Source organism: Ictalurus furcatus, chromosome 23, assembly GCF_023375685.1.
Source record: "Ictalurus furcatus strain D&B chromosome 23, Billie_1.0, whole genome shotgun sequence".
NCBI classification, from domain to species: domain Eukaryota; kingdom Metazoa; phylum Chordata; class Actinopteri; order Siluriformes; family Ictaluridae; genus Ictalurus; species Ictalurus furcatus.
This window is the reverse complement of record NC_071277.1, coordinates 5,169,636-5,182,500: the sequence shown is the minus strand read 5'-3', so window position 1 is coordinate 5,182,500 and position 12,865 is coordinate 5,169,636. Positions and strand designations below refer to the sequence as shown.

The 12,865-nt window shown below is 44.2% G+C and overlaps 1 protein-coding gene across 1 annotated transcript in view; it reads left to right on the top strand.

The window, feature by feature from the left end:
- The window catches only part of LOC128599687 (cilia- and flagella-associated protein 44), a 16,160-nt gene extending 7,615 nt beyond the window's left edge, over positions 1–8,545 (top strand). The window contains exons 17-31 of the mRNA XM_053611570.1: positions 94–256; positions 470–600; positions 695–900; positions 1,417–1,579; positions 1,728–1,905; positions 3,549–4,112; positions 4,247–4,450; positions 4,584–4,779; positions 4,847–4,963; positions 5,403–5,533; positions 6,014–6,130; positions 6,239–6,440; positions 6,523–6,683; positions 7,322–7,456; positions 8,040–8,545. Coding sequence (XP_053467545.1) covers positions 94–256; positions 470–600; positions 695–900; positions 1,417–1,579; positions 1,728–1,905; positions 3,549–4,112; positions 4,247–4,450; positions 4,584–4,779; positions 4,847–4,963; positions 5,403–5,533; positions 6,014–6,130; positions 6,239–6,440; positions 6,523–6,683; positions 7,322–7,456; positions 8,040–8,261 — 2,890 coding nt within the window. The 3' untranslated portion in view covers positions 8,262–8,545. The remainder of the gene's footprint in view (positions 1–93; positions 257–469; positions 601–694; positions 901–1,416; positions 1,580–1,727; positions 1,906–3,548; positions 4,113–4,246; positions 4,451–4,583; positions 4,780–4,846; positions 4,964–5,402; positions 5,534–6,013; positions 6,131–6,238; positions 6,441–6,522; positions 6,684–7,321; positions 7,457–8,039) is intronic.
- Positions 8,546–12,865: the final 4,320 nt, after the last annotated feature.

Here is a 12,865-nt window from a genome sequence, read left to right as displayed (position 1 = left end):
TGCCGATAATCCTGCAGTTGATTACTAGAGAATTGAGTGAGAAATTACAAATAACTTCTTTGTGTGTGTGTGTGTGTGTGTGTGTGTGTGCAGTATAGAGACAGCTAAGCAGAAGCTGGAGCTGGACCGCCTGCACCGGGAGGCTGAATCGAGGAAGCAGGAGCGCCGTAAGAAGCTCGCTGAGTTGCGAAGCCGTTTCAAAGCCCTGCTGCAGCAGAACCAGTGTCTGCTGGAACACGTCCGCCTGGAGCGCTCGGTAACACACTCCTCGTTTCATCCTCGCATTGATGCGCATTTACTTTTACCCGGAAAATAAATACCTCTCCTAGCTTGCATCCAAGTGTGCTACATCGCTGTAAGTAGCAGTGTGAAAAGGTGTGAATTACCTTCACACACCGCTACAGAGGGTGGGAGATGAAATGACGAAACCGTTCCCACGTAGCAGACGTCGATTTGACTTGTGCTTTAGGAGCTGGAGTTGGATTCACGTTTCCGGGAGGAAGTAGAGAGATGGACGGCTGAGAGAGTGACGGAGGTGAGGAGAGAATTAGCCTGGGAGACGGAGAGGTGCCGTATCGGCCTGCAGAAGCTCCAGGAGAGGTTCCGTCTATCACTCCTCTTTCTCTCACTCGCTCACGTCGCTAAGTTTCTAAATAGCGCAGTGAAGTAGGTTTTTTTTTTTTTTGTTCCACAGGTTTTTGGACGCGGTGGTGTGTGACACAGTGACCGTGTCTGCGATCAGGAGCGATCATAAGGTTTCCACCTACAGGCTGCTAGCTCTGCCCAACAAACTCCACCAGCTGAAGGAGCGGGGAAGAGACGCACAACGTTCTGACCTCGCCGCTCAGGAGCAGTGCGGCCCTAAAGAACAGAAAGAAACTCATGCAGATGTCATCACAGGTCAGAGTACCGGGGTGTGTGTGTGTGTGTGTGTGGCTATGCAGAGTTTTTAAACAGTGATTTCTTATAATAGCACGTCTTGTAGTGTTTTATTACTCTTATACCACAGCGATTTTTACGTATTAATAAATGATACGTCATCATTTTGATCTCGTTATAGTTACATTTTCTGTTGGGAAATGTCTTCAGGTTAGCTCGTGTTATCAGGTACATTATAAAGCGATAAACGTTCGATCTGCCACCAGTCTCTGTTTCTTTTCCCGAGAGACCGTAGTCCTTCTGTCCTGAAGACTTTCCCGTATCTGAAAACGTCCCGACAACGTGCCGACACGACCCGATACAGCTTCCTGCGAAAGAGTTCATGTCAGCTGCTAGTTCTGAAAAACTAGTCCACACCTTCTGACCAATCAGATTTGAGAACTCGGCGGCACTGTAGCATGAATCTGCTTTGTGAAGGTGAAGGGGATCGGTACTGCAGAAGCCGATCGTGTAAGGTGTGTAATGTCTCTCCGGCAGCAGAGGAAGCTTTACCCGCCACAGCAGCGTCACAGCGGCGAGGGCCACAGGGAGCCGGAGGCAAGCTGGCAGCCAGACAGGCGGAGAAACTGCGCAAGGCAGCCGAGAAAGCGGAGAAGGCTCGCGCCAGGATAGAGCAGAGGAAGAGAGACTGGGACGAACTGTGAGTCTCGACCTGAAATTCCTCAGTGAGGTCCAGACGTAGAGAAAGAAGGGATGGTGGAGGAGTTGCCACGCCTGATTATTTATTAAAAGGAATACGCGAGTATTTTTCAATCTGTCTTCTACCTGTCTTCTTTTCCTCGTCTCAGCTACGCCGCCAAACCCAGCGCGGACTACGAGGATCCAGAAGACATCCGCGCAATCCGGTCGGCCGCGGAGAACATGGGCGACTTCAAACTGAAGACGGCGAAGGACTTCACGGTGCCGGAGCACCTGAGGATGAACGTGGAGAAGAAGACGGCACAAGTGATCGAGCTGGAGGAACAGGTCCACACGCTCCAGAAAAGAACCACAAATATGTTTCTATAACCTTTCTCTCTTTCTCTCTCTCTCTCTCTCCCTCTCTTTCTTTCTTTCTATTGCACTCTCCCTGTCTTTCTTTCTTTCTTTCTTTCTTTCTATTGCACTCTCCCTGTCTTTCTTTTTTTCTTTCTTTCTGTTGCACTCTCCCGATCTTTCTTTCTGTTGCACTCTCCCTCTCTTTCTTTCTATTGCACTCTCCCTGTCTTTCTTTCTTTCTTTCTTTCTGTTGCACTCTCCCTCTCTTTCTTTCTGTCTTTCTGTTGCACTCTCCCTCTCTTTCTTTCTATTGCACTCTCCCTGTCTTTCTTTCTTTCTTTCTTTCTGTTGCACTCTCCCGCTCTTTCTTTCTGTCTTTCTGTTGCACTCTCCCTCTCTTTCTTTCTTTCTATTGCACTCTCCCTCTCTGTCTTTCTTTCTTTCTTTCTGTTGCACTCTCCCTCTCTTTCTTTCTTTCTTTCTTTCTTTCTTTCTTTCTGTTGCACTCTCCCTCTCTTTCTTTCTTTCTTTCTTTCTTTCTGTTGCACTCTCCCTCTCCTTCTTTCTTTCTGTTGCACTCTCCCTCTCCTTCTTTCTTTCTATTGCACTCTCCCTCTCTGTCTTTCTTTCTTTCTTTCTTTCTTTATTTCTTTCTTTCTGTTGCACTCTCCCTCTCTGTCTTTCTTTCTTTCTTTCTTTCTTTATTTCTTTCTTTCTGTTGCACTCTCCCTCTCTGTCTTTCTTTCTTTCTTTCTTTCTTTATTTCTTTCTTTCTGTTGCACTCTCCCTCTCTGTCTTTCTTTCTTTCTTTCTTTCTTTCTTTCTTTCTGTTGCACTCTCCCTCTCTGTCTTTCTTTCTTTCTTTCTGTTGCACTCTCCCTCTCTTTCTTTCTTTCTTTCTTTCTTTCTGTTGCACTCTCCCTCTCTTTCTTTCTTTCTTTCTTTCTTTCTGTTGCACTCTCCCTCTCTTTCTTTCTTTCTTTCTTTCTTTCTTTCTTTCTGTTGCACTCTCCCTCTCTTTCTTTCTTTCTTTCTTTCTTTCTGTTGCACTCTCCCTCTCTTTCTTTCTTTCTTTCTTTCTTTCTGTTGCACTCTCCCTCTCCTTCTTTCTTTCTGTTGCACTCTCCCTCTCCTTCTTTCTTTCTATTGCACTCTCCCTCTCTGTCTTTCTTTCTTTCTTTCTTTCTTTATTTATTTCTTTCTTTCTGTTGCACTCTCCCTCTCTGTCTTTCTTTCTTTCTTTCTTTCTTTCTTTCTTTCTGTTGCACTCTCCCTCTCTGTCTTTCTTTCTTTCTTTCTTTCTTTCTTTCTTTCTGTTGCACTCTCCCTCTCTGTCTTTCTGTCTTTCTTTCTTTCTTTCTTTCTTTCTGTTGCACTCTCCTTCTCTCTATCTTTCTGTTGCACAGGTCATTTAAACCACCTCAGTTAAGCTTAAAATATTTGTTATTATATATTTTATTTAAATTTATATATAAAATTAATTATTCATATAAAAATATATTTTATTTAAATTTCTATTGTGTGTGGGTCTTTTTGAAAATTGTAATCTTTCCTTAAACCAGGTGATTGACCTGTGTGTGTGTGTGTGTGTGTGTGTGTGTGTGTCCACATAAACGTGTCGCCCGATCCAGATCTACCAGAGGAAAAGCCAGATGAACGTGCGTGTGCTGGCCCTGCGGGACTCAAAGGTGGCTCTCGTCTCCCAGTTCCACTCCCAAATGCGGCAGCTTCGGGCCGTTCAGAAGCTCCTCCCCCCCGAGAAGCACCGCCCACCACCCGCCACGCCCACACTGACGCCCGAGGAGACACCTGAGAGAGAGATGCAGTACAGCCGCACCACGCTGAAGCACTATGCCGCTGCACGGGCCAAAATGAGCCACACCAGCTGGGACGAGAAGCACGAGGAGCCTCAGGATGTGCTGGAGATGATGCAACAGGAAGGTGATGAGGACACACATGCTGAGGAGGAACACACACATGCCGAGGAGGAACACACACATGCCGAGCAGGTACACACACACGCTGAGGAGGAACACACACACACAGAGGAGGAACACACACACGCCGAGGAGGAACACACACACGCAGAGGAGGTGCACGCACACTCAAGGAAGAACCTCAGCGAGCTAGAACAGGAGATGATGGAGGTGGAGGAGATTCGCAACCTTTACCTGCAAGACAAACTGATACAACAGGTGTGTCTGTGTGTGTGTGCGTGAGGTCATGTGATACATACTCATAGTCACAGTGAATAAAGAGAAACAGTGGCTCTGTTCTCGAGATTGCAACACAATAAGCGTTCTCTTCTCTCTCTCCCTTTCTGATGGAGCTGGAGGAGGCCGTGTGTGTGTTCGATGCTCAGCTGCGTCTCCTGCGTCATGAGAAAAGCACGCTGGACGTGCAGATGAAGCTGGCTGACCTCCGACACGTCACACTGTCCCAGGAGCTCCTGATGCTTAAAGAGTTCGAGAAGAGAGAGATCACGCTACAGGAGAGGCTAAACGCCTGCGTGCAGGAGGAGAGAGAGCTCAGGGTGTGTGTGTGTGTGTGTGTGTGTGTGTGTCTATTTTTATTTGTCTTTGTGTGTTTTACACTTGTCTGGTTTTTGTGAATATCCTTATAGGGTACTTTGTGTATGTGTGTGTGTGTGTGTGTGTGTGTTTTAGTTGAAGCTGGAGGAGTGTAAATATCAGTTGGAGGTGAAGAAGAGAGACATCGCGAAGCTGCATGAGAGAGAGAAAGTGCTAGCCTCCACGTTCCAGGCTTCACTCGGAGACAACAACAAGTTTGCAGATTTCCTCACCAGAGTCTTCAAGAAGAAGATCAAACGAGTGAAGAAGAAAGAGAAGCCTGGCACCGATGGTGTGTGTGTGTGCGTGTGTGCGTGCGTGCGTGTTTATGGCTATTTGTGCTTATCATGTTGTTTTAGCAGAGGAAGAAGAGGAGAGTGAGGAAGACTCTGATGAAGAATCAGACTGGGACAGTGATGAGGATGATGAAGGCTTGGACGGAGCCGGTGGCTTTGACGATAGCGTCTGTCCTCAGAGTAAGATGACATGAACATCATTAGAGTGTAGGATAAATGATACGATGGGCGAGTAAAAGCTCTAACGTGTTGCCCGGTCCTGGCGCTGACTCGGCGAAAACACCGTCCTGCCTCATGTAAAGAAATAACATAATAATAATAATAATAATAATAATCATCATAATAATAATCATCATCATCATCATAATAATCATAATAATGATAATAGTGAGCTATGTTTGTGCATTAATACAGACTTAAGTGAAACAAATGAGTTTATTATAGAATTATTCTCCTTTTCTAACATGACGACAGGTTTTCAAGCGTGATGGTAAATAATGAGAAGAAACCAAAAAGCTCTGTGAAAAATACATGATGTCCATTTAGATTTGGAATACATTCATTTTTTTTGTACATATTCGAATTCTTTTTTTTCCCCTTTTTTGTGTCTGTGTGTAAGACTGCGACCCGGAGCTTTTCGAGAGCACGTTAAGTTTGCGTGAGCATCGTCTGGATTTGGAGGAGCTTTTGCACGAGGAGAAGATGATAGCAGACAGCCTGAGGAAGGAGTGTGACTCGCTAACCAAGAAAGTAAGAGAATCACAACAGTACTTTCTTTACAGGGTATTGGCTGCGTCTCTAACGCGGCGTTCGGCTTAGCTCGGAACGGGTTTTTGAGAATCTGTGCGTTTATGGTACAAAGTGAGAAGAAAACATGGCCGCCGTCGACGTCTTTTCTGTTAACGATGAGCTGGTCTGGTCAGCTAACTGCGATGAGTGATGTATGTTTTCCTCCTCAAACAGGAAGCTGTAGAGTCAGTGTTCTAGATTTAATAAGACAATATGTGTGTATGTTGAGTGAGCTAAAGCAGTGATTTAAAGGTGAGAAGAGCTTCTGTGTTTACTGTTGAGGCTGCGAGCGGCCATTTTGATTTGACATCACTCCCTGAACTCATCGTTGAGAAGAATACACCAAGTTCTCGAGTAGGGATTTCTAGATATGAACTATAGTCAAATGCAGCATAAAATAAGTGTACCAATGTGTGTGTGTGTGTGTTTTTCCTCTATCAGGAGAAGATAGTGCAGAGCAACCTGAAAGCAGCAGAGGGCGACCTGGAGCTCTTAAACCGAGAGAAGCAGCAGAAGGTCAATGAGCTGGATGTGGTCGTGCCACTGAGACTGCACCAGGTGTGTGTGTGTGTGTGTATGTGTGTGTTTGAGTGACAGTATGCTACTGTGAGTTTGTCACCGCATTCTAAGCCTTCATCTCTCTCTCTATCTCTCTCTGTGTCTCAGATCGAGTATATGAATAACGGAGCGATGCCCTCTGACCTGAGCGGGGCGCTGTTGATGAACGCGGCGTCCGTGAGCCGATTGCACGAACGCGTTAAGGAGCTGCAGCAGGAGAAGAGCGCTCAGAGGCAGTTATACAGACAAGCAAGCCAACAACACGTCCAGCTCCGAAACGACCTCCGAGACATGGAGGCCGAGTGTCAGGGTCAGTTTCTGTTCACTTCCGATCAGGCTGCTCGTTGGAGTCCGGTGAGCTGGTGAAAAATGTGTGTTGTGTGTGTGTGTAGAGTTAAAGGCACACTGCGAACAATTGATGTTCAAGAAGTTCGGGAAGCTGGTGGATCTGGAGGCTCTGCAGACTCTGAGCGGCAGCCGGAAGCTGGAGGAGATGAAGTACGAGAGGCAAGTGCGGGAGGCTCAGAACAGGCAGGAGCTCAGGATGTGGCAGGTACACACACACATACACCCACACGTACACACGTACACACACGTACAAAATTTGAAATAAGAAGTAAAACAACAAAGTTCATCCAGTCACATTAGTCACTGGGAACAAAATAAATAAATCAAATTCAAAATAAAAAAAAAATTAAAACCACAACGCAATTTCAATGTTGATCTCCACGACATGTGATGCATAAGTAAGTTAGTCTTACTTATTTATTACTGAGATTATTATTATTTTTTTTTGTTATTATTTTGGCCAAAATCGCTTGATTTCGCTGCGGCCTTTTTTTTTTTTTTTTTTTTTTGCAGCTCAATTTATTGAAATTGCGATTGCACGAAGTTGTTTTGTTTCGTTGACCTTTCAGCTGTACAGATAAACACACCAAACATACATCTCTGATCAAACGTTTTGCATACCGTAACAGTCCAGGCTTCCACAACAGATCGAGAACTTGGTGAGGAAACAGTGTGCTTAGCTTCTCATTCAGGAAATTTCCAGCACTGCATAGTTCCTCAAACTTTGGAAAACGTAGTTATGCTCATCTTTGTCTGGATAAATGTGTTGAGGATAAAGATGTTGCTCAGCATGAGTGTGTATGTGTGTGTGTGTGTGTGTGTGTGTGCGTGTGTGTGTTTTAGATGAAAGTGGCCGCTGCCAAGCAGGAACTGACCAACGTGACCAGAGAGCACACAGCACGTCTGCGCAGCCTCAACAGCCTGCTGACCGAGAAAAAGCTGCTGGACGACAAACTCAATGCCAGGCAGAGGAAGATGGTACTCTGTGTGTGTGTGTGTGTGTGTGTGTGTGTGTGTGTGTGTGTGTGTGTCTTACACAGGGACATTTCTAGCCATAAGCGAGTTTATGAACTCAAAAACAGGTAGGCCTAAAGAATAGTCGACTTTGTTCATAAAATAAGCGTGTACTGAGGGGGTGCATGAAATTTATTTACCAGTTAAAGGAATCCCTTACTGCAAAAAAAGTTGAAGAAATCCTGATGTACCACAGAAGGTATAAATTGTCAAAGTATTTTACCGAAGTTAAGTAATGTTCTCATTTGTTTTATGCTCACTACAGAGAGGATAATGAAATGTAAATATATGCCGTTCACTAGTTACTTCCACTGGCAGCATTAAAGAGCGACCTAGTCACCACATCCAGTCACGAGCGATGACTAAACACGCATCTGAGACACACAAGAGCCGTCCGTCTCGGCTGTCCACGTCTGATAGGATCACCTGAGACAGTTATTTCTGCCTGGTCTGAACAGAACAATTTTAATTTGAATGAATGCCATTGTGCTGATGAGTGTGTGTGTGTGTGTGTGTGTGTGTGTGTGTGTGTGTGTGTGTGTATCAGAGCCACCAGTTCCAGGGCTCCCGACAGGCTGATCAAGAGGACATCCAAAGGCTGCAGCTGCACGTCCAGAACCAGGCAGAGAAAATCAAATGGCTGAAGCAGGAGATCAGCAACCTGTCTCGCAAAGGCGGCCACGTCCTACCCCCGAGTGAGCCTAGTTTACCAAGTTTACCCTCCATCCATAGAAACACCCCCCTTCAACGCAGGCGTGCTTTACCTTAGACGCATTTGGCCTTTTGATTGACTTAAAAGAATGCTTCGGTGTATTTCTGAATCCTAATCTATATCCACTGAGAGTCACAGAGTTATCCTGGGACAAACCTAAGATGAATAAAGTGTCTAGGAGACAAATGTAAAATCTCTGGAGAAAATCTGCACCGTGTTCATCAATAACAGCACTCTATTAGATAATAGAAAATGTGATATGAATAAATAATAACAATAAAAAAATTATATATATGTATATATATATATGAAGGCAAATACAGACTTCTATTTGAGATTTCTTTTTTTTTTTCTTTTCTTTAGAGGTTCAAGTCTATAATGCTTTAGCTGGGTTCTGACCGTGTTTCCTCAGAAATACCAGAATACCTCAGAAATAAACGTTCCATTTCTCTCATTTGTCCTTTCGTCTGCTTCGTCGTTCTACTTTTTAGTTTCTCCTCCCAAGGCATTTTGGGGGCAAAAAAAGAATGACCGAGTAAACAATCCATCTTGTTCATGTTCATTACACCAGAGACTGTATTTCACACACGTGAAGCGGACGTGAAAAATATCAAAGTGCAATTGGAGATCACGTGACATGGCTGTCACTGATAGGCTGCATGACTCTACAGACCGGGCTAGAAAGAAATCAGCCCCAGCCTCAGGTCTCATATCTTTATATTTATTTGATGTCTTTTTATCTTTGAAAGATAGGGGGCATATGCTGCATTCAACTAAAGATAGCTAATTGACTAGAAAAGTAACTCAGAATTTCCAACCTTCAACTAAGAAAAACCAATGAACACACCCCCTCAGCTCTGAACTCCTACTCGGAAAGTCTGGAGAGTGTCCTTAAACCCTGAGTTAAGTAAGTGTGTGTGTGTGTGTGTGTGTGTGTGTGTGAGTGATAGCCTCTGACAGGCTTCAATCCTATAGAGAACTTGTAGGATTATTAGGAACAGCAGGTGAAAAACACAGTATTAGAAAGAAGAAAAAAAATGACACACCCGGCAAATTTTTCTTCTTTCTTTCTTTTTTGATTTCTCGAACGACGACTCGGTTCGGCCTTGACACGATTACAGACGAGGAGGTCTTTGGTTCACTTCGGTTTAAGGAGCACTTGAGTTTATTCGACCTCCTCAATGGGCCGATAAAATATCACACATAATAACTGCGTGCCATAAAGTGGCTGGGAAATTGCGATGCAAAAACGGCGAGCTCAGGGTCGCCGGGGAAACGCTGCGGGCCCAGCGGAGGAGCGGGTGAATAGGGGATTAACCCCGTCCCAGTGGCTCTCAATGCAGCCCCCTGCCGAGAGCCAAGAGCCCATTCCCATGTGCTGCCCTTTATTCCGGTCATTCAAGAGTCAATAGGCAACCCCTCCTCAAACACACACACACACACACACACACACACACACACACAAAATGATATTACTATATTTATGAGGTATTTCCCTTGATTTGTACATTAGTGCTATTAGTGTAATCATTTTTTTTTCCTCAAATAAAAGGTGTTTATTTTTTTGTATTTTTAAAGATTTAAAGCCACCTTTCTTCCTGGAGGTCCAACAAGTGTCAAAATTCAAAATAATCTTTTCATCAACATTATTTGAGGGACTCACTACCAGATAGAGATGTAATAGAGATGTATTTTAAAAAAAAAAATATTTCAACTATATGTATTGCAATTTATTAAAAACTCCTTCATGAACATTTAATGTGTAATGTTATATTGAGACCTGATTCCTATCTGGAGCGTTTGAGGGTCAGCGTTATTGGTTAGTCCCAATAGAGATAGGAATACATGGTCATTTCGATGCTGTTGGGATATGTGGCTTGAAGAAACGAGAGTGCGATTAAAATAACTCAGATAACACAAGGGATTTCCAAAAACCTGCACTGAGATAATGATTAATGATCCGTATATATATCGTACAGGCACATTTTGCCCCTGCAAAAAGTACACACACACAAATCTATTACAATACCAGCTCAGACTCACACCCACACCCATTAAGATTAAGTCCACGGTGCATCCCATGCAGGCCCACTCTCAGACACTCAGACTCCGAATCGATCTCTTTCTCTCATTAATTCTTTCCCCTAACAAACCCTTGTTCCCCTTCACCCCCCTCCTCCTCCTCCCCCTCCTCCTCCTCCTCTTCGACACGCACGAACGCTCATTCTCGCAGACTTAAACACACACTCATTAAAACACAACGAGCAGCTCTCATTATGAGGGCGGGCTGGGGCTTTTCTTTACATGTTTAAAAAATGCTCCCACTTCACCTTCCTGAAGGGCCATATCATCAGACCTCTCACCCTCTCTCACACACACACACACACACACACACACACACACATACACACATGCATATACACACTCACATACACACACACACACTCACACACACGTACATACACACACACGCATATACACACACACACTCACGCACATACACACTCACACATATACACACTCACACACATGCACACTCACACATATACACACTCACACACACACGTACATACACTCACACATATACACACTCACGCACATACACGCATATACACACACACACACACTCACACATATACACACACACACACACTTATACATACATACACACATATACACATGTGCATATACACACTCACACATATACACACACACACACTCACTAACGCACACACATATACACACACACGCACATACAAACTCACACACACACTCACACTCACTCACTCACACACACACACACACACACATACACTCTCTCTCAAACACACACACTATAGACACTCAGCAGGAGACAGTGACCTGATAAGTGCCCTCAGCTCAGCTCTGATCTTTTGTTATCAGCTTTGGTCAATACTTCTCAGTTGTGATAAAACTCAAGCGTTGGCGTTTGTTGGAAGAATTTGATTAAAGAAGGTTGAACATACCAGGAGGACAAGGTCGGTCCTTGTTTTCCTCCACGTCCTGGTCCATGATGTGAGCGTCCAGCAGGGGGCAGGAGCAGCTGGCTGGCTCTCTCACTAACCCATGAACTTGTTTATGAGCACTTTCTCCTCATGTTTTTCCCCTCAGAACGATCGCCGGCCGCTGTGGTGTGATGTGGTGTGATGTGGCTTATTTTTCCGTTTTTGCACCGTTGCTTAGAGTTTTTCAGTCGTGTTTGATGAAGAGGGAGGTCTTGAAATTCCCGAGTTGGACTGGAAATCCGTCAGAGCATGTGCTTCTGTGTTGAATTGGCTTTCCTGATCTTCAGTATTCTCTGGCACTTAGTGTGATTTTTAACAGGGGGTTTTCAAACCTTTTGCAGCTAAAGACCCCTTGAATTGTTTATTTTTATTTGAAATAGTGCCCAGGCCCCCCTACAAACACAGATTTATTTTACGAGTATGTATGTATATAATATAATATTATTATGTATATAGTAGATATATATAGTATGAATATTTGTTTATTGGAGCCATTGGAACAATTTCCCCTCCCAATAAACCATTAAACAACTGAACTGTCCGGGTGTGTAATTAAATGACTAATGAACTAATGACTACAGAGGCTTCTCCAGTGGTTCCTATTCTGGTGGAACCCTTACAGGTTCTCTATGGAACCCTCTAACAAAGGGTTTTCCTTTCAATTTTTAAAACAAGAACCATCCAGAGAACCCTTTTATTAAGCTTTATAAGTAGTCCACAGTAATCACCAGCTCCGCAATGTCAATTAAAATATTAATAATGATTTGTTTTGTTTTTTAAAAACGGGTATTTCAGATGATTTTGGTTTCGAGTGTAATTTGTGTAGATGTCATTTTGTGACAAGAATAAAGTCAACACAATGCCTGCATATTGGACAGGAATCCAGAGAACCTTTTTTTTGTTTTTATTAAGAAAAAAATCTCTACAGGAGTATTATTAAGTATTTGAGACATGGTGTGTGTGTGTGTGTGTGTGTGTGTGTGTGTGTGAGTGTGTGTGAGACTGCTGCAGCTGTGTAATGCTGTGATCTGAGGCAGGCTGTTGCTTGCTATGAAAATATTATTGCAAGTGTTTATTATTACGGCAGTGTGAAACAGTGGGAGTGTTGTATGTGGTACAGGCTGAGTGCAAAGTGGTGTAGACCTGGTGTGTGTGTGTGTGCGTGTGTGTGTGTGTGTTGGAGGGAGTTTTGCTCTCGCCCCTGTGTTCCCACATTCCAGCCCCCAGCCCAGTGCAGGGCATTGTGGGTAGGCCTATTGGAGTTGATTAGTTCCGGCTGAATCTCGGATAGAGTTCTGACAGGCTGAAAAAATGAGCGCACAGCGTGACCCCCCCGACACACACACACACACACACACACACACACACACACACACACACACACTCATACACCCCCCACCATGTCGCACACACAATAGAGCCAGCATGACAAGAACTTTTTAAAACGCTCCATCCTCTCAGCTCCTCTCTCTCTCTCTCTCTCTCTCTCTCTCTCTCTCACACACACACACACACACACACACATATACATCATAGCAAACACAATAGGGTTTAGCTTCACAAGAGCTTTCTAAAGTGCTCTCCTAAAGCCAGAAGCTCTTCGCTCGTATCATATCATTCATTCACAGCCGGTGC